A 22,299-nucleotide genomic window follows, 5' to 3' on the forward strand; every position below is an offset into this window, starting at 1 on the left:
TGTCCGTCCTAAATCTTCCACCAATCACTTTCACAGAATGACCCTGGTTCTAGGATGACAAGAGAAAAATAAAAATATATCTCTTTCCACTACCTACCAACCATGCATAATTTTATAAACCTCAACCATGTCATTATCCCCACCCCATCACCTTTTTCCGAGTTAAAAATTCTCAAACTCTGTAAGCTTTCCTGGCCCTCTGATCATTTTAGTTGCCCTCTTTTGCACATTTTCCAGCTCTACAATATTCTTCTTAGTCTGAGTTCTTCTCAAACCGGAACGGTACACAGTGTTTCAAATGAGGCTGTATAATGAGGAAGTATAATATTAGCAGTCTTACAGCCTAATCCTATTTAAATACCCCCATGCAGAGATGCAGTGGTACTGGCACAGCTACCACTATATCCTGTGGGGATTTTCGGTTGGAGGTCTCCTCGGGGTAGGAGGACATTTGTCCCCTTGCCCTGGGGTAAGTCCTCACAGCTGTTATGGGTGAACCCGGACCTGCACCAGTTCAGTTGCTGGTGTAGACCTGGAAAGGTGGATCAGGCCCAGAGAGGAGGTCTGGCTGTGAGCTACTGCCACCAATCCTGTCCCCTCCCAGAACTGATCCACCGTCCTCCCTGCTCTGTTCTTCCCACCCCCAACGCATTCAACCTCCTCCCCACCTCCTCCAATCCCCTGGGTGGTCTTACCTGCTCTGGCTGTCTCCATGGATCTGCCAGCAAGCGGGAGGTCACTACGGCCTTCCCACCAGCGGGGCTGCAACATGCGTCGGCAGAGGTTGCTTTGTGACTACCATAAAGCAGCCTCCTCAGGCACAGTGCTCATTATGGAGGGGCAGAGGAGGGAGATAGGATTGGGCCATTATTCTCAACTCCTTTCCTTATGATCCCTAGCATGGTATTTGCTTTCTTTGCTGCTGCTACACATTGGGTCAACATTTTCATTGAGCTATCCACCACAACCTGAAGAACTCTTTCCTGGTTTGTCACTAACACCTCAGACCCCATCAGCGTATAGTGCAAAATTGGTATTTCATGCCCCAATATGCATCACTTTACATTAATTTACACTGACCTGCATTTGCCATTTGGTTGCCCTCTCATCCAGTTTGGAGAGGTTCTTTTGGAGCACCATCTGCTTTGTTTTTTGTTTTTTTTGTTTTTTTCACAACCCTGAATAGTTTGGTATACTCTCCAAACTTGGCCAAATCACAGTTTATCCCTAATTCCAGATCATTTACGAACAAGTTTCAAAGCAGTAGTCTCAAGACAGATCCTTGGGGGAGTCCTATTATTACTTCACTGTGAAAATTGTTCATTTATTCCTGTTCTCTAATTACTGTTCTTTAATGAGGTACCAATTCACTAAAAGACTGGTACTGTTATTCCATGATTTCTATGTTTACTGAAGAGCTTCAGGGAGAGACTTTGTCAAAAGTCTTTTGTACATCCAAGCATGCAGTCTCAACTGGTTTGCCTTTCTTCACATTGCCTGTTGACATTCACAAAGAACTCCAGAAGGTTAGTGCCGCAGAGCTTATCTTTGCAGAAACCTTGCTGGTTCTCCTTCAGCAAGGCTTCTTTGTATGTCTAATTATTTCATCTTTAGTTATGCTTTCCACCTGTTTCCTTAAAACAGACTTTAAGCGGACTGCTCTATAATGACTTGGATCCTCCCTGATCACTTTTTAGTTATTGGTGTCACATTGGTCATCTTCCAGTCCTTCAGCATGGAGGCTGATTTGAAGGACAAGTTCCATATTTTTGTTAGAAGACCAGCTATTTCACATGAGTTCCTTAAGAACTCTTGGGTGGATGCCAGCAGGATCCAGTGACTTGTTAACTTTTAAGTTGTCAGTATGCTGTGTAACCTCATTTTTTGTTACTTCTGTTTGACGCTCCTTCCCTAAGATAGTCACTACAGGCTTAGGTATCTGCCCTACATCTTCTGTAGTGAAGACAGATGCAAAGAACTCATTCAGCTTCTCTGCCATCTTCACATCCTCTTTAAGCTTCACTTTTATTCCCTCACTATCTAATAGTCCAGCCGCTTCACCAGCAGGTTTCCTGCTTTTGATGTATTTAAAGACATTTTTACTGTTTGCCTTGATGTTTTAGCTACCCTCTCCTCATATTCTTTTTTTTTTTTTTTTTTTTTTTTTTTTTGCATCCCTGATTGTCAGTTATTTTATGTTTTTACTCTTAGGAAGAAACTCTACACATTTTTAATTGGGAAATTCAAAATTAAAATAATGAAACAAGAAAAATGCCTTCCTTCCAGATTCAGTAGATTCCCCTTGTTAATTCTTGCAGTGTTTGTATCATGGTTTTTCTTCATAGCTTTTATTTTCACATTGCACATGTTCATATTCTTTAATTGCCTTGAAAATAATAAATGCTGGGTTATTACTTCTTTATTTGTATGGGAATCAGGGGCTTGTGCCTCAAAGTTGCACTTCTGTTGCTGGAGGATCCCATTTTGCCAGTATTCCAACTATGATAGTTTGTCACTGGAAAACTATTACACTTCCTTAGATGACACACTACTGGTATGGAGATTACTGGTTGCTGGTTGTAGTATGCCCCTATTGGACAGTACCTGTTCCATCACTGATGGTAAATGACACAATTCCATGCCATTCTGTTGTATTTTTATATTTTAATGTTTGAAGGCTCTATGTTTACTTGAGTTCTAACTCCAGCATGGGCATGCTTGACTAGCCTTACTTTTTTGAAGAAAAACAATGGTTAAATGCAGCAAGGCTTTTCTCGCCACCACACAAGGCAAAGACTGACAGGAAGTGAGTTGGAGGGCTGCAGTCAACATGATGCTAACAAGAAGTTGTCAGCACAGGAGACAAGGAGACAGAGACTGGAGGGCTGCAGAAACAATTAAGTCATTTGTGTGATGGGGAGATTTCTTAACCATGGCTAAGTAAAACTGGATACATGACTCATGGATACAGGGGGTTACTATATACTGTACATGACTAAGAACTCACTGAAATTAATGAAACTTAGGACGCATTCCAAAGTGCTTGTTGGGCTAGTGCAAGTCTCCTGTGCCAGCCCAGAAGTGTCACAAATGTACCATAAGTCACGTTTGTGCCTCTTAGGAGTCAAAGAGGCCAGTGCAAAGATGTGTGCCAACCTCCCCATGCCAGATCCGAGCTGGTACGTTTGCATTGGCCTAGGAAGGCCAGCACTGGGGGGTTGGGGAGGGTGTTGGGAGGGCAGAACAAGGGTGTTTTTGAGTGGAGGGAAAGCAGGAGGGCAGACCAGTAGGCAGAATGGGCCCAGGAGGGGGTAGGACCAACCTCCAGCACTTAGGCCAGGTCCTAACCCCCCTCCTGAGCAGCCCAGCCTTAGACCAAACTGCTCAGATCTGAGCAAGCTATTTAGCTGGTGCAGATCTGAATAGCCCCATTGAGGTGGCTGGGGTATTACTTGGGGTATGGGGATAATTATCCCCTTACTCCAAGTTGTGTGGTAGCCACCTCCAACCCTGCACTGAATACAATACAGGCCAGCTGGCCTGCCTGTTCCGGCACAAGATAGGGCTGGGCTGTTAGGTTAGTTACAACAAATGTAATTTTAACAGGACCTTAGCCATGGCCCAGGACTAACTTTTGGGGGGATACAACCAAAAGCAGAAACCAGTAGTAAAATGCTACTGTGCCCATGCCTGCGCCCATCAGTTCAGATCCATTCCTATTTCACCTCTCCTTCTTACATTTTGCCAGCACCCGGGCCAATAGCAGGCAGGGCAAGTCAAACAAAAAGCCTTTGAAACTAGCCTAGAAATTTTCAAATTATCTTCTCTACTCCTTTTATTTTTTTCTTTCCACTGTGAAAGTGTTTGACAATCTGTTCTCCGTCAAAGCCACATTTGCAAACTGCACTGGTTCCTTTAGAGTCTATTTTTAAGAACTTCAGAGCAGCAAGTTCATAATTACTCTACCTATGTCTTTGCATCTCTGTTTCTCTTTTCACGCCAACATGATTCATAGAAAATACTAGGCAATTAAATGTTGTATGAATTGCAAGTGCTACATTATAGAGAAGAAAAATGCACATCTTCTGTATCAAGCAAGGACAACACTTCATGTATTTGTCCAACTGGCATCCAATCCACACAAGCTTATGCCACCGTAATACAATTAGTCTTTAAGGGACCATTAGACTTACTTGCTGCTTTATGTTTCAAAGATATTATTCCACTATCAGCCTAATTTGCTGTGCCCGTGATTCAAATGCATCAACAACAAAGCTTGATTTATTTTCCACTCACTGCCTGGAGCTGAAGGAGAAGATCATTCTTCTCTTGCACAAGAGAAACCTGTTTTTCTTCCAGTTCCTTCCTCCTCGCTTCTGATTTCTCCAAGGCCTCCTTCAGCTTTAGGAACTCTTCTTTCATATTGGCCATTTCTTTTTCAGTTTCTGCAGACTTCAGCAGGGGCTTGATCTTAAAGAAAAGCTTCATCCAAGGCCAGTTTTTCACAACCATAAATGCTCGTATGTTCCACTGAATCACAAGAAGTGCATCTCTGGTTTTAAAGAAAAACAGACATCATAGCCTGAGTTATGGAGGTACCTAGCTAAGACGTTTGAAATTTTATCCTTTGGTTTCCCCCCATGCCTGGGGTTTTGTGCAACAAATGCACAGTTGCTATTTATTTGTTTTCCTTTATTAAACCCCACAGTGTTTGTACACTGTAGTTTGCTTATCCCATCACTTCCATTCTATTTGATCATTTTCAAAAGCATAAATGCACCATTACTATTTCTTGCATGGATTTACAGTGACTTCAGACATAACAGTGAACACTGTGGTTTAGTGAATTTGAATTTGATTTCAACCATGCTTATGTGCATTATGGAGCAATTTGAGTATCCTTTGGGGTTGGAGATAAAAGAGAGAGAGAGAGAGAGAGAGAGAGAGAGAGTCTAATGCAGGGGTGTCAAACTTGTTTCATATAGTGGGCTGAATAGCTTTCATGATGCCTGCTGAGGGCTGGAAGTGACATCATTAAGCAAGAAGCAATGTCATTAATATAAGCAGATGATGGCCAAAAATAAGCACTTTGTTCTCACATTGAAACACGTTAGCTGCAAATGACAGAAGAAAAAATGTGCAAATCTTGATCATATTTTCAAGATATGGGAGAGCCCAGTTATCACACACGGCATTCATTTGGCCACTCTGCTGTTGCCAAGGCATCACTTTGCAGCTCAGCAGCTGAGATATGGTCTGTGATGTCAGTGGCGTCACTAGGGTTTGCATTACCCAGTACGGGAGGTCAGCAGATTCCCCCATGATGAACCTTCTCCCATGCAGCACGGGTAACACCCTGGGTGGCAGGCATGGTGATACACCATTGCCCTTCCCCACTGGTTTTTTGGCTATAACTTTTGATAGAATACAAATATTTCAATACGGTTTGTTTCATTGCATTCTGCATGAAAGTACACATTGAATGATATATAACATGATGGTTTATTCAGAAGTACCAACATTTTAAAAATTTTGGGCAATACTGGTGTCACCCCACTGTGCATATCACCTGGTGTGAACCGCATCCCCTGTACCCCCTTAGCCATGCCACTGCGTGAAGTGATGCTTTGACAGAGAAAGTGCTCCTGAAAGGATGGCCTGCATGAACATTGGGCTTTCCAAGCACCTTAACAGCGTCTCCCTCTCTCACCCTCTTGGTCTTCCCCTTACCCTCTAGCATTCCTTGCCTTCTGAGGTCTCCTTCCGTCTCTTCCTCCTAGCGCTTTGGCAGAAGTGGTGCTATTGAAAGGGCGATGCTGGCAGAGCCCAATTGTCTTGGGGGTTGGATAAAGAGCTTCCAGGGGTGCATCCAGACCACAGGCCTTATGTTTGACACCCCTGATCTAATGCTTCCTAGTTATTTGCCTTTTGCTAAATCTGTCTTTTCCATCTCCCATTGCAAGGAAGCTGACCCCACGCTTGTCCATCACCCTACTAAGGACATGCAAAAGATCTATTTTGCATAAGGTGGACATGATAAGAAATAGCAAGCCCAAGACAACAGCATCATTGTCATGTCCATATCCACAGTCAAATATTTTCTCTCAAGACACTGCTTCTACTGCAGGGCTATCATCTCTTCTAAGCACTCAGACCTGTTCACAGTCTTGTCACTTGGAAAATGCAGTTCTTCCCCCGCCTTCCCTCCCACCCATCAGCTAAAGAAAGGGTTTTAAAAGGCATTTATGGCAAATGCGGCTCGTTTGTGTCCAGGAGAAGCATCTGTTCACAGCAAGTGTGCTATAAAAAGACTACATTGTAGTACCTTCGCTCAACAATCTTCTGGAACTCGATGCGCATCAGCTTGCCTCGGGCTCTGGCTTGAATTAGAGTTAAAATCTTGGCTAATCTTTCATCTCTCATTTCTTCCAGATGGCCCAAGAGACCGGCCTTAAAGAACACCTGAAAATATACCATCGGTTTAGACCTAATTGCAGAGGAAATTCAACAAAAGTCTTTTTTTTTTTTTTTTTGCAAAATAATGCCAAAATTCAAATTTGATCGTTCATTGCAGTAATAGTAACTATTGTTAGATCTGTAAGTAGGTTGTTAGATCTATAAATCGTATTGTTGGATCTACAAATACAGGTCATGTCTTGTTATCCACTGGGGTTCTATTCCGGAATTGCCAGTGGATAAAAAAATCAGTGGATACCAAATCAGCGGAAAAATAGCTTTAAAGACCCAGTTCCAGGTTTCTTGCTCTATACCGATGCATTCTGGGGTGACAATGGAGGAGCAAGAAACCCAGTAGTGGGTCTTTAAAGTGATTTTTGAGAAGTTTGCAACCAGTGCGGTTTAACAGCATGAAGGTCGGAAATAGGATTTTGGCGCTTTTCTCCTTGTTACAAGGCATTTGAAGGTGGACACTGATATCAGTGGTGAGTTAAATCAGTGGATGCCAAATCAGTGGATAACAAGTCATGACCTGTACTAAATAGGTCGGAGTAGTAATGATGCTACTTGTACAGGCCCATTTCTGGAGCAGAAACTGAGTAATAGCTCTATGCAGTGGCATCACTAGGGTTGGTATCATCCAGTGCGGTAACCAACCTCTGATTGATGGTTTCCATGCAGCCTATTTTGGGCCCCATCCCCTCTGTGCACACATACCCTTCAATATGAAGAAAGGCTGTTAAATCCTTTTATTTAAAGGCTGTTCCTCCTTTTATTATTTTTAAAGAAAAATTTTACTTGTATAAAATAAAAATTTTATAGATCAAATTTGGTGTCATTTTACAGACCACCTTTAGTGTCACTGCCTCTTGTGGTGTCATTCTGTCCAGTTCACACACCCCTCATCCCATTAGTGATGGGATGCCACTGGGTCTATAACATAAAATCCTGTGCCTGATGCCAGTGAAGTGGTACTGCAGTGTCCTGCGTGTGGTTTGATCATATAATGTGGTATTGCTCATTAGATAAGCTCAGATGCTGTAGCTCCGTGCATGGATCTACTTCGTCCATCCTACTTTACAATGACACTTCACTTTGCTAAAAGCAGTGCATTTAAGAGACAAAGGGCACAATCCAAACTGTGCCCAATGCTGGCCCAAGTTCCTTGGGCCGGCCTAGGAGGGTCGCAAACGTGCCGTAAAGCACGTTTGCACCTCCTCGAGGGGAAGCCAGGCCGGCACTCCAAGAAGCGCCGGCCTGCGGAGGCTGACATAAGCCTCTGCGCCAGCTTCCCCTCAGCCGCTTGTGTTGGCCCGCCTGCGCTGACACAAGTGGAAAAGTTAGGCATGGGGGGCAGGGAGGAAAAGGGAGGGAGGCGTTCCTGGGCAGGGGGAGGATGGGCGATGGGCAGCCCTGGGGGCAGGCGGGGAGCGGGAGACAGGGCTGGGATCCGGCAATTATCCCGGCTTGCCTGTTCCAGCGCAGGTTAGGATTGTGCCCAAAGGAGAATAGACACATCATAGCATTTTGAAGCTTGGAATGTGTCTATAGTTTTCTCCTTTGCCTTAAAAAATGTATGTGAGTCATTGTTAGTTCTACTCTCTTACATTATCCATTGATTCACTTTGAAATCGGGCTATTAGTAATGATGAGTACCGTTTAAAGCACTGCAGGTACAATCAGACCGGTAAATTATACATCTCGAGGTGGTAGACTACTGATCTTATGTCTGATCAAATTCTTTTTCACTTTTTGTTATTACTGAATACCTTGCATGACGGTTTGCTTTTGTTCTGGCCACTTTATATCTTTGTAGCGCTTTGGTTTATTTTTTTGCACACAGGTTTCCTGAATAAGTGCTACGGGTCGTTTAGAAAAGGGCAATTTGGCCCAGAGATAGGCATTCTTGTGTCTATTCAAGCATAAGAGGCTTATAATGTAATCCTAAACCCCCACCCCCCAGAGACAGCATAAGTCCCTTATGCTGGCTCCTAGTCGTCATGACCATGCTGTAAAGCACATTTGTGATGACCCTGGAGTAGGATAGCATGGAGCCGGCCCCATGTCCAGAGGAGGTAGGTTTGTGCCGATCTGGGCAGACCAGCATGGGGTGGAAGAGGACGGAGGGAGGGAGGAATGGAAGAAGGAAGAGGATGGGAAGAGGGCAGCCTGGGGGCGGACCAGGTCCAGGAGGGGCTGGGACCAGCTGCGGTGGTGCAGGCCAGATTCCAACCCCTGTCCCTGGCCCAAGCAGCATTACTTGGGCCGCTTCGATTTGTGCCCACAAAATTACAGGTGCAGATCCAAGTAGCCCCATAGTGCTGCCTGTGGCGTTGCTCAGGGTAAGGGGGCAAAAGTCCTCTTACTGCAGTGGTGTTTAGACTGGGGCATCGCAATGCCCCAACCTGAGGGCCCAGCCCTCTGCCCCCTTAAGGGGCAGGGGGAAAGGCAGCAAGGCGATCCCCAGGATCGTGCTGCTGACGGGGCTGCAGGGACTGGGATGTACTCACCAGTCCCTGCAGCAGCCTTCCTGGGGTGTGGGGAGCCCTGTGTGAGCACCTGCAGGGCTCTCCAGCTGCTTGAAGTGAAAGTAGAGCGATTGCGCTCTACTTCTGCGGAGCTAGAGTGCGATCACTCCACTTTCACTTCAAAGCGGCCAGAGAGCCCTGCAGGTGCTTTCGCAGGGCTCCCCACACCCCGGGAAGGCTGCTGCAGGGACTGGTGAGTACATCCCAGTCCCTTCAGCCCCGTTAGCGGCACGATCCTGGGGATCGCCTTGCTGCCTTCTTCCGGCCCCTGCTGCCTCCCTCCCTTCCCCACAAAGACTCAGTGGCTCTCAAACTCCCAGAGAGTTTGAGAATCACTGCCTTACTGCAAGTTGTGCCCTGGGCTGCTCCAAAACTGTGCTGGATACAGTCAGCCCATCTGTTCCAGCACAGATTAGGATTGTGCCCTTAAGCATTTCTGGCTAAGGTTTGCAAAAACTGAGAGCCCAATCCTATTTAACTTTCCAGGGCTGATGAAGCTGTGCCAATGGGGTTGTGTGCTACATCCTGTGGTGGTAGTGGGAAGTCACAGAGGCCTCTTTAAGAGAAGGGAACATTTGTTCCCTTACCTTGGGGCTGCATTGCAGTTGCATCACTGCTGGAAATTTGGATAGGATTGGGCCTGAGCCTCTTATCAAACCAGAATTCCTTGCCAGTGCTTAGCTCCTCTGCAAATGAAGCAAAATAAGCCTCACATCAGGTCAGCAACAAGTCTGCTAAAATTAAGCTTTGTGCTATAGCATTAGGATAGAGCAGAGTGTTGAAGACAGAGGGAAGAAGAGGAGAAGGAATTAATAAGGCCGAGACTGTGCAATATTTACATAAAGAGCTAGACATCAAGTGCTGTGCTGAAGCAAAGATGCTCATGCAATACATAAGCTATTCTCCTTGTTCCAGCTCAGCCCTCTAAAGCTAAAGGGTCAGGCTGTTAATGTGCCTGCTTTTAATAGACATTTGGGAATGTCATCAAAATGCATCTAAATATTACAGCACTTGACCTATTTTCCATTTCAGTGTAGGTTAAAAGAAAGAGAATGACAAATCAGAACATTGTGACTCGATCGTTCCCTGCTTGAGATATTTATACAAGTTTAAAAGCCCTTGCTGGCTCCACGGTAAGCTTTTTCCTTTGCTTAAGCAGCATGCATGGGGGCAGGGGGGCACAGTCGCGAGTGAGACCACATTGGTGGGGTAGAGTTAAGGAGAAGAGCATGTTTTATTTATCAAAATCTTCCAATTTGCAGTTGTTACACATCGCACATTTCAAGTGTGAATCACTCTTCATCAGCAGCAATGACACCTTTTTGGCAATCCCTAAAAACAAAGGCATGCCTAATCCAGGAGACAAAGAAAAGACAATTGACTGTGGTTAAAAATGGTTCAACATGCACTAAGAGTTACATCTGTGAACTGGAGTGCTTCTAGGAATAAAACTTTTCTTCAGAACCTCTGTGGTTCATCTCCTTGGGTTTCTTTCTTTCTTTCTTTCTTTCTTTCTTTCTTTCTTTCTTTCTTTCTTTCTTTCTTTCTTTCTTTCTTTCTTTCTTTCTTTCTTTCTTTCTGTGTGTGTGTGTGTGTGTGTGTGTGTGTGTGTGTGTAGAGCTTTTAGAGTTGTCTTATCCAGGTACCGATTAGGTCCACACCCGCTTAGCTTGAATTTTAGTGCTGCACAATACATTATTGCTGCAGCATGAATATTTTATTTTATTTTTCACATTTTTATGCTGCCCTTTCCCCAAGGAGCTCAGGATGGTGTACATGGTTCCTTCCCTCCTTTTGCCTTCACAACAACCCTGTGAGGTGGGTAGGCTGAGAGACAGTGACTGGCCCAAGGTTAGTCAGGGAAGTTACATGGCTGAGTGGGGATTTGGACCTAAGTCCAATTCCCAAATCACCACACCATCCTGGCTTCCCAGATGATTCAATGAGCTCACAACAAGGTTGAATCAATGGCCTTACCTTTGTATGTCCAAACCGGTACTGGTTATATTCGATATCTAAAGAGCCGAGTAATTTCTCAGCAGCTTTTCTGCTATCCACAAACTTATCCTCTGGAATTGCAGAAGGATTCAGGATGCGGTACCTGGGTAACAAATAAAGAAGATAGAAAGAGATGAAAGAAACCCTGGATGAGGCTTTGTTGCCTCTGACCACCGCAAAGTCAGTAGCAATTAGGAAAGTCAGTGCCATTATTTATTTTTTTCTCATTAAGAAAGAGATTTCCTGCTAGGTAGGAGTTAAAAATGATCCAAAATACAGATGACTGGAAAGAGAGAAGACAGACAACCTGAGCTGCCAAAGCCTCACTCCTAACAGGTTAAGCCAGTGGTTCCCAAAGTGTGAGCCATGACTCCCAACAAGCTGCAGAAACCAACCAGGAGAGCCATGGAATCAGTGTCATCGCTAGGGAGTGCAGGGGGGATGCGACCCACACCGGTTGACGCACACAGGGGGGTGACACGCCCTGGGGCAGGGTGACACCACTAGTGACCAAAATCACGGTTCCTAGGAATAATGCCATCATGGTATATACCATTCGATGTGTAATTCACAGCAGAATGCATTGGATAATCGGAGTGAAATATTTCCATTCTATCAAAAAGTATGGTCAAAAAACCAGAAAACAAAAATACAACTGTCTTATTTAACTAAAAAGTACATGTCCTTAATTCAAAACAGACCAATGAGATTGATTATTTGAAGAGCCAATGAGATGTTGTTATGACACAGCATGGAACCAATAAGCTGTTACTAAGGTGATACCCTGGGGGCGGTTGACACCAATAGTGACCAAAATCGTTAAAATCTTGGTTTGTAAGAATAATACCTTCATGTTATATACCATTCGATGCATAATTTGCAGCAGAATGCAATGAAACAAACAGCTTTGAAATATCTCTATTCTATCAAAAGGTATGGCCAAAAAACACCCACCATCCAAGTTGTTGCCGTGCCCACTGCATGGGAGGAGGTCTGTCATGGGGGTGACATGCTGGCCTCCCGCACCACATGATGTAAACCCTAGTGATGCCGTTGCATGGAATCCTTGCAGAAAAACCCCACTGCCCTATACACTGAATTAAATTGTAACCCTAATGGGGAGTTGCGGCCAATGGCCCAGTAGGTCAAGGGAACTGCCAGTTGCAAAAGTTTGGGAACCACTGGGTTAAGCCAACCAACCAAATCTTGCCCCAGTTCTTAAAGTCAGTACATAAATGCAAAAAGTTTTAACTATATTCTGTGTAGGAGTATCACTAACAAAATACACTTTAAAACATTCAGTCTTTGTATTCAGACTGGGAAGCTTGGCTCTCTCCAGATACAGAATAACAATAAAATCAGTATGGAGAATTTCTTCATTTCAATGATAGCAACATAAATTTTGGTCCTTTCATTCTTTTTTCTAGTGTGGGAGAGATGCAGTGATTATCATCTGAGAGAGAGAGAGAGAGAGAGAGAGAGAGAGAGAGAGAGAGAGAGAGAGACTAGAGTGATGCTCCCTCCTCCCCGCCCAAAATGCATACACTAGCCTCAGGTGCACACTGACTGAGTACCGAGGAGGAGAATTTGCTCAGACACCCTCTTTTTATATCACTAATGCACAAACTATGGGACTGAGCAGGCATCTAGGATGGTTTTCAGGCAAAACCCTGAACCAAATTAAGCTTAAATGGGAAGTTCCCTCCAAATCTATGGTTCCCAAATCTATAGTTCCCAAATCAATAGCTCCCTCCAAATCTGGGCTAGCAGAGCTGATCCATTTATGAGTTCACCACCTTGCCTAAATTCAACTGGGATGTGTCCTGTTCCCCCACCCTTTTGCTACAGCACTGTCACTCTGGCCACACACTGCCACATGGTAACACTAGTTGGCACATTCTTTGTATCTTTTAGAAAAATTAAACTACACCTGGAACTAGATTTGGGAGAAAATTTTTACATAAACCTTCAGTCTTCAAATTTATATGTGAAAATATCTACTAAGATATCTCAATTTCAAATTTGCATGTGGGTAGCAAAGCAACTTCAAAAATGTTAAAACATGAATGTCAATACTTGATTTTAAGTTCTTAGTACATTTAAGTGTCTGGGAGATCTTTATATGATGAGACCATACAACACATGAACATCCATCTCTCTCTCTCTCTCTCTCTCTCTCTCTCTCTCTCTCTCTCTCTCTCTAGCTAATCTTCTTGGTGAAGGATAAAGAAGTATTATTGACAGTCAGGTGTAATTTACAACTAAAATGATACAAGGTTTTGAATTCTTCTCAAAATTTGCGAATTTGCCAAACTTCTAATTCATGCAGTGTTTCATTCAACAATCTGTAAAGGGAACAAAAATTGATCCTTCAAAGAATTAGACTTTTATGCAGAGTGAAGTGAGTGTTATGGGTTTGCTTTAAAGCCGACCAAAGTTTGATGTTTGAAAAAAGGATGTTAATATTCCACAGTACTTTGCTTATGTCCCTAAAATGGGACAATTGTTAGGAGATTATCTCTGGGCACATATATTTATTTGGAATGTTTGGAATAGAAAAAGTCATCTGAGTTTAAGAAAGATCACAGAGCCCTTCTCAGCCCTCAAGTTAAGGGAAGGAGGTGACACAGAATGCTGCCTTATACCATGTCAGACCATTAGTCCATCTAGGTCAGTATGCTGCAGAAATTCAGCAGGGTTTCAGACATAGGTCTTTCCCAGTCCTACTTGGAGATGTTAGAGACTCAGGGCCCAATCCAGATCATCGCATGCCGGCTCACTGCCAGTGTGCACTGTTGCAAACATGCCATAAGCTCAGCTCCGCCAGATCTGGAACCCTGTGTCAGGCTGCACAGCCCAACGCATGACTCCTTGATTCTGTGCCGGCTAAAGAGCCACTGCAGAATCAAGTAGCCCCATTGTGGGGATACTTCCCTTACTTGAAGAAAGGGGAGGAATGCCCCCTTCCCCCGAGGAGTTGCCGATAGTTGCCTGGGATGCTCAGGATGCAATGGTGGCCATTTTGGCACCATGGCAGCCCCCCATGCTGGGCAGCTCAGGTTTGGGCTGCCCATCAGGAACCTTCTGCATGTGCTGAGTTATGACCTATCCCAAAGTTCAGGAGGCGGTTTGGATTCCATTAGAACAGAGAGCACCGACATTTTTTGTAATACTGTCCGACCAGTCCTAACTCTATCCCTACCCGCTCCCCCGCCGATTCAGCGGCTCCAATGGAGTACGTGCTGTATCCTGCAGGGAGGAGGGGAGTCTGGAGGCCTCCTCAAGCTAAGGCAACTTTAGTTCTCTTACCCAGTGCAAGCCACTACTGCATCAATGGGTCTCCTTGGACCTGCACTAGATGTTTTGCTGGTGTAAGGCAGTGGAGAGTAAGTTAGAGGGAAGGGGACAGAGAATGGAGTTCTGGCAGACACTGGTGACACCAAGATCCACCCCTCCCTCCCATTCCACCTCCCTCCTGCCCCCTCCAGAAATTCCTCCCTCTTCTCCATCCTATTGCACCCACCTCCAGCCCTGCTGCCAGCTTACCTTCATTGCTGAAAATAGCAGGCCATGGGCACCACGACCATTTACAGTGGCAGATCCAAAATGGTGCTCACTGATTCTCACAGTGGTGGACCATCCATGCAGCTACCTGAAGCAGGCCGCATCATGGCAGATGGCAAGAAATCTGAGGTGGTGGTGGATTCAGGGTGCCATTCTCCCTGAGTCTGCCACTGTTGCCTCCCTTCAGCCTGCCACAAGCCATAATGGTCTGCTTCTCTTTCACCAAATGAGAAGCAGATCATCCCCCTCCTTGCCATGCTCCTTGCATGCTTTCATGAAACCCAAGTGCAGGACTTCCAGTTTCATTTGCAAGGACAGCGTGAGGGTCTGCACTGTCCCTCTAAATGAAACTGGAAGCCCCACACTTTTGGGTTTCACAGCAAAGTGCAAAAGCATGGTAAAGGTTTGGGTCTTTCTTCATAATACATTGGAGGCAGGTCCAAGATGGCAATCAGGCAGCACTCTGGGTCTCGCTGCTGCCCCTGGATGCTCTACTTTGTAAACAAACCAAATATTACAAAAACGCCCTCATTTTCCAGTGATCTCTCTCCTTAAAAGAAAGTGAAATCCAGGTAGCACTGCCCCTGGAAGTTCTCACCACTCAGGGAAGTGAGAAGTGCACAACAAATGGAATGAACAATGAGGCTTCTTTATTCAGATGAGAACAAAGATTCAAAAGGAAGGTATGGACTTGGCTAAGCCATTGATCTCTATACTACCTTTGCTTAAAGTCTGCATAGATAACTCTGTTTGGAAAACCCTTGCGGCAAATACGAATTCCTTCCAAGACACCATTACAACGAAGCTGATGTAGCACAAGAAAAGGGTCCATTACACCTAGAGAGAGAGAAAAAAAATCATAATTCAAAAGGTAAACAGAAAAAGTACTGTAGATGAAAGGAATTTATTTCAGGATGGAATTACCATATTTTAATAGTGAGAATACTTTGATTATATATAATCTATGTAGGGGGGAAGGAAGATCAAATACAATTAATCTGGTATATTTTACCTGGAGTTTTTGTTTCATTGGGAATAATGCAGCGCACAAAATGAGGAGCTGTGGATCTTAGATTAGTCATCAGTTTGTTTAGATTTTCCTGTAAGTAAAAAGGACATTTTAAAAAGAAAGCACGTTTGGACAAAATATACCAGACTACAGCTATTAGCACTATAGAACACCAACTTTCTGATGAGCACAACTTCTGTTGCTTTGGGACCATATGATTGCCCTGCTCCCCTCCCACTTCCTCCCAAAGGGAACGACCCACATCATAGGAATGACAATTCCAGGGATGGCTCTTGCACACTTTCCACCAGGCTACTCTGCTCACCTCTTGTTTATTTGAGGGTCTGGGTGTGGGACCTGCCTCAGTGTCTTTTATCACTGATGCTGACTGCTTTATGGCAGTCAGCACCAGTGGAAAAGGAGTGCCACCAGGGGACAGTGAGTATAGGATTAAGCCATTAGTCTTGACATGTTGAATTAGGGAGTCTGAACATCTAGGATTTGTACGACGATTCAGTTTCGAGTTCCTCATTCTAACTCTATCAGCTTTTCAGTGTGAAAAGGCAAAGAAAAACGACAAGTTATACTTTACTTTGTGCATTGATGACACCGTCTGGAAGGAAGCCCCTTTTTTGCGTTTCTTTTCTCCACTGTGATCCGCTTGGGGTTTAAAAAAAAAGTACAAAAAGAGAAACTAAGTTAAATACGGTTTACAGCAGTGATGTAAATGACAGGCGCCTATCAGGATTCACAAGCTCATCAGTAGGGTTCCAGAAAGCAACAGAGAGAGTCATGTCAGCTTTTCTTGGGATCAGTTTGCTTTTCAACTGCTACACTGCTGTGGTGCTGGTTTTAGGTGGCTTCCTATCCCTATCCCATTCCACTCCTGCTACCACCAATCCAAGGGCAAAAGGTACAGTTATGTCAAGTCAACAGTTAATAATGAGATGAATGATGTGATCATATTGTTTTGGCATTTCGCTGACATTGAGACTGGCCAGAATTTTCCTACATGAAAAAAATGTGCAAACAATATGCTTGTTTGTGCAAACTATTGATTACCCCTCAAATATTCTGTTTTAGGGAGTGCCACATTTTTCATATTCTTATCATGGGGGAAAAACCAAACATGATCTGCAGATGCCAAGGCCCTAGGACACCTAGAGATGTCCACCACTATCTTGAGCCCCTGGCCGTGGAGGCTTGCTGCTATTGCCACTTGTTTTCAGGCCAAACTGGTCACTCCACATGTCCTCTGACTCTGGGCAGCAGTGGGGACTGGCCATCAGGCAGGCCAATGAACAAGTGGGTATTGCCCTGAGGAGTGGCAGCTGGGCAGAGATGGGCCCTTCCAGGATACTTAGGCTTTATGATCTGCCCAGGGATATCAAACTGTAATGCCAGCCCTGCTCACACCAGAAGTGAAGAATCTGCAATCACAGCTTTTCAAATGGGATGCTGGAAATGTCCTGACTCCAAGTTCAAGCTTTTATATAAAAATTCTGGCAGCAACTAAGAGATTCCAGCATCAGATTTAAATCTGACAAAAAACAATGCAAGGAGAGCCCTGCCGGATTGGAGCAAAGGTCCATCCAGCCCAGCAATTTGTTTTTCCAGGCTGGATGACTGGGTATTTCTGGTTGGGGCTTGAAGGCAAAGCTCTCCCACTCTGCTCTTGCTGCCTAGCAACTGGTACTAATGGTATATTGTCTACAAACATGAGTATTCCTTTATTGCTATCACGCCTCGTAGCTGTTGATAGACCAATGCATCATATCCATATTGTTTTATGATGTGCTCCCATCAGACCCCAACCTTCACGCCATTTTTGTAAAAGTGGTGCTTTTGCAGCACTTTAATGCCACTGAGATATTATCATCTCATCAACTTGCTGCTGCACCTGAATGAAGCTAGAGTTCAGAACAATGATATCACATTTGCTAATTCACCAATTGGACTTGCTTCTGAAATGCTGCAATGAGTCTGACAGGACATTTGTGTTGCTTACCCAAAGCAACAGCCTAATAAAAGAGAAGTGAGTGGCGCCATGTGTTTCGCGCTATTCTTCAGTGATGCTGCTCAGATGCCTATGCCCTCCGGCTGTGGAAACCACAGAAGCAAGCCCAGGGGATAACATTCCTTCACAGACCAAAATCCCTGTGGGCACTTTGGGCAATTGTGAGTTACCTGCAAGGGTTTGCAAGTGGCAGGTTTTGTTATTTTAGCTCAACCCCTTCTCTAATCTGCATTGTGGAACCTGCACTCCGGCGAGATCTTCTAGACATCTTTCTATGATGTGTGACAACTACATCTGTTCCAATATGACTCTTAATAAATGTGCTGTAAGTGACTATGGCTGTAGGATATACCAACAAAATCTCTATAATGAGTCTCAGTCCTACTTATTTAACATCAGTTCATAGAAACCTGCAAATTGCTGTGTCCAAAAAGCACAGCCACAGGAATGATTAAGAACTATTTCTGCTCTGCAGATTAATTTTTTTTTCCCGTGCAAGTCTGCCTTTCTCATATTCTTTATTTAAAGATGGATTGGTAACATAGAATTCCTCCCCACTTCCCCTCAAATACATATGATGTATCATTAAAAAACTCATTTTATAGATTTTAAAATTACATGATACTATGTAATTTAATATTGTCAATATTGTATCATCACTTCTTGCACTTCTGCTGTTATTGATTGATATAACAAGATGGTGGTGGCAACCAATCACGTGGATTAGCCTTTATAAGCACCAACTGCTGGCCTGCATGAAACATGTTTATATAATTCCTGGGTTGCGAATCAGCGGTTTGTGCTCTTGGTGGCAGATTCACACAACCAATTCAATACATGCCCATTCACAGCGCAATCCAAACCAGAAAATCTGCTGGGGCAGTAGTGCCTGCGCTGTCAGAGGGCATTGCAAACACGCAGGAAGGCACGTTCGTGCATGAGTAAGCAGCACTGGTGGGGAGGTCAGGACTGCCCCACTGACGCTGCATCCAAGCCTTCCATCCAACAGAGTAGGTAAGGTAGCACTTGAGTGGTGGCAGGGCTGTGGGAGAGTAGTTCGGAGGCAGGGAGGGGATGTTTCAGTGTGGAGAGAGGGCAAAAGGGGGCCAGATCAGACCTGGGAGGGGATGGGATTGGTGGAATAGGCCTCTGCCATATCCTAACCCCCTTCTTAGGCCTGCAAGTGTTACACAGGGCTGATTGGTCTTGAGCCTGCTATAAAGATTACATTTTCATTGTAACATAACACATTTGAAGTGCGCTGGAAAGCTTCCAGGGGTTGCTGGGAGGAGGAGATTGAAAACATAGTGAGGAAGAAAGGAAGGATTGGAAACTTGAATGAGAGTTTCAATCTAACAATGTGATGCAGGGCATGAGTACTCTGATTAAACCATCATGGAATTCAGTAGGATTTATTCTCAGGAAAATGTGGAAAAGAAACTGGCATGATGTGCGCACGTGCATGTTTGTGTGCATGAATCTGCACTTGTGTGTGTGTGCATGAGAGAGAGAGAGAGAGAGAGAGAGAGACAGACAGACAGACAGACAGACAGACTCCAATTTGTCCCTTAAAGTGTGATCCAGTACGTTTACACTGAAACAAGCCCCATAAAGTCTAGTGAGATTTTCTGCAAGGGAAACGTCAACCACCATCCGCTTGAACAAAAAAAAACCTGCTGCAACTTGAGCATGCTCAATGGCATCTAGAGGTTCAGGGACCATCACAGAATTATGAAGTAGCAGTTGGGTGGGGGGACGGACAGTAGCAGAAAGGGAACAGGGAGGCACTGGCTACTTCACTCTTCAGTGCCCAGAGATGAACAATTGAGGCTCAAATTTCGCAACATTTTGTTGTGGGACCATTTGGTAACACACATATTTGCAAACACATGTCTGTTACTTTCATGCACAATCATGCAAAGTATTTTGCAGATAATTAGATATCCCTTTAAAATGGAACATGTGAAATGACCATGTGAACAACTTGATCTGTTCTCAGCCAGCAGCATGAAGTCTGCATGATATGCTAACAGAACTCTGTTTGAGCTAAGGGAACAACTGTTTGAATCAATAGAAATGACAATATCTCAATTTCCCAGCAGAGTTGTTACAAAGGGAGTTACGATTAAGGCTGTAAGTCTTTAGAAATCATGATATTGTGCATTTAACGTTTCTTCTGAGCCTTAATTCAGAAGTAAGAAACAACATCATTCTGCTTACCACTGTCAGCACTGACATAATTTTCAAATAGGCTTGCCAGAAGTTTATTGGAAGATTTCTGAAAAATGCCCACCACCGTTTCATTCAGTGGATCCTTGTTTTTCTCCAGCCAACCAATGATGTTATAAGGCACCTAAGAAGATACATAGGCAGTTGAAAACATAAGGGTAGGAGAATTTCTTGTATTTCTTCAGTATTTCTTGACATAGTACACAATCAAACTTTAGAATCCACTACCACAAGATGTGGTGATGGCCAATAGCCTAGAGTGGCGTTTCTTAAACTTTGAGGGAGCTTTACTCCCTCAGTAAGTTCTTGCAGGGGAGGGGCTAGGGCAGCAACGCGATCCCCAGGATTGCATATCTAAGGGGGGGCAAGGGGGGTGCTTTGCACTTACTTCAAGAAGGCAGGGCTGCAGCAGGCTGCAGGAGGTGCGGGGAGCCCTGCGCAGCCCTGCACAGTGCTCCCTGAGGCTGCCTCCTCCCCCCGGCCCCCGCAAGAACTTAGAGCAGCTCAAACTTTCCAAGAGAATTTGAAAAGTGCTGTCCTAGTCGATAGTGTCATGATCAAATGCATCCTGACGATTGGTATCCCTGGACAGTCGTGTCTGGGGTTGGTGTTTGTGTGTGTTATAAACCCCATGCTATATATATTAAGCCTCTTATCCTAACCCTAACCATATGTTTGCATTTTAAAAATAAAAAGTACATCTAATATAAATATACAGGCAGCCCTTCATATCTGCAGGTTCGATACCCGCAGATTTGAATACCCACAGGTTCCGAACCTGTGAGGTAGGCCACTTGTAGCCCTCCAAACCCAACCACACCTATGCTCTGGTCAGCCCTTCTGAGGGCCGAAAAGCACAGAAAAAAAACTGGAAGTTGCACTTTTCAGCCCTCAGGAAGTCTTCCAGATTCAACCGAAGAACGGCTCTGATATCATTATCCACAAGAATTGTTCTGTGGTGGTTTCGTGGATAATTAGGGCCACCCTGTACAAATGTCTGGGATCCAAAAAGAATGGATAAAATGCCCAGTACTGGGACACATTTGTCCAGGACACAATGGACAAATTACACTATTTGTCCTTACACTATTTTTCAGTTAGGGCTCAGAAAGACCTCTAAATGAAAGCTGGTCAGCTGTTGCCACTAATGCAGACAATACTGAGCTAGATGGACTGAGGTTCTGACAGTATAAGGCAGCTTCATACGGTCTTATGACAGTGGGATTAATATTGCTCTCAGGGCTTGTTAAGAGCTTGTGAAACTGCAGCATTAGTGGTACTATGAGGCTCTCAATGATGTTCATATCTGCAAATAGTCCAAACTTACGACTCCAGCATAGTGCAAGAGTTCAAAATGAGCTTCGTATTTCCTTTTCTTGTCTGGCCTGGGTTTCTGCAGGTTTGGTGATTTTCCAAGATGGTTGTCATAGAGCTTGGCTTTGAACGTCATATCGGTAGCCTTTGGGAACATGCATTCCTCTTCAAGGATAGATAAGATGCCCAAGGGCTGTTCATAAAAATAAGAAGATAGACTTTAAGATTTTGTTTTATGAGTTCATCATTTGGGTTAGCTTGAATGAAAACTGTATATGGAGAATTTTTTTGCCATAGTATTTAACATATTTTACTTTTCAGGCTGCTACCAGCTTTAGCAACACAGTGTGAAAATGTTATATTTTATACTGAGTGCTGACATAATATTGACACTTTGGTTTTCAAAGTGCTGACATGGGCTGGCTTATTTTTCTTCAATCAGTCAGAAAACAACTGAACATTATTATTATTGACTGGATTTTCCATAATGTGACCCAGGAAGGTAAAGTCACCCAACTTACCATGTATCATGGCTTGTCAAGTAATTGATTCCCACCCCCCGCTCCCCACCTCCTGGTTTCGAAGTCCAAAGAAGCAATAATAATGGGAGGCACATTGAGTTTCTGGTAGGCCATCAGAGGTGCTCACGGAAGCATTTAGTTTGTAGCTGAATATTATTATAATAAAATATTTCTATACCAATTTTCAACAACAAAAGTTCAGAGTGGTTTACATGGCAAAACACATTTTTAAATGATTCCTTGTCCCATTGGGCTCACAGCCATTGTTCCCTTTAAGTTTTGAAGTCATGTGGCTTGGAGGGCAGTATTCTTGGAAATTCGGCAATGACATATGACATCATTACAAGGCACCAGAAACACTACTAAGCTGCTACACAGCCAACAAAGGGGTCTGCACAGGGTCTGGAGGAATGTTGCTCACAACATCGTATACATATACATATTAATACCCCTTCAAGGTACTCAGGTTCTGATGATTCTATTCCATTTTAACCTCACTACAGCCAGATTGACTGCTCAATCCGATCCCACGTGACTTGCAAATGCAATACATTAAAGAGCGTGGCCTGTCCACCACTGGAAGCGGTGAGCGGCCAGGTCTGCATGGCAATGGAACAGGGATGCCCTCTGCTGCAATTAAGACTGCATGGGGCAGGAGCGTAG

The 22,299-nt window shown here is 44.1% G+C and overlaps 1 protein-coding gene across 1 annotated transcript in view; it reads right to left on the reverse strand.

Moving 5' to 3' along the window:
* MYH15 (myosin heavy chain 15) overlaps positions 1–22,299 on the reverse strand; it is a 108,546-nt gene that overhangs the window by 46,879 nt on the left and 39,368 nt on the right. Inside the window, exons 16-23 of the mRNA XM_066622592.1 lie at positions 21,129–21,308; positions 19,793–19,925; positions 16,148–16,215; positions 15,559–15,646; positions 15,266–15,383; positions 10,962–11,085; positions 6,326–6,462; positions 4,297–4,552 (exon numbers count right to left, since the gene is read on the reverse strand). Coding sequence (XP_066478689.1) covers positions 4,297–4,552; positions 6,326–6,462; positions 10,962–11,085; positions 15,266–15,383; positions 15,559–15,646; positions 16,148–16,215; positions 19,793–19,925; positions 21,129–21,308 — 1,104 coding nt within the window. The remainder of the gene's footprint in view (positions 1–4,296; positions 4,553–6,325; positions 6,463–10,961; positions 11,086–15,265; positions 15,384–15,558; positions 15,647–16,147; positions 16,216–19,792; positions 19,926–21,128; positions 21,309–22,299) is intronic.

This window comes from Tiliqua scincoides, chromosome 3 (assembly GCF_035046505.1).
Source record: "Tiliqua scincoides isolate rTilSci1 chromosome 3, rTilSci1.hap2, whole genome shotgun sequence".
In the NCBI taxonomy this organism is placed as follows: Eukaryota; Metazoa; Chordata; class Lepidosauria; order Squamata; family Scincidae; genus Tiliqua; species Tiliqua scincoides.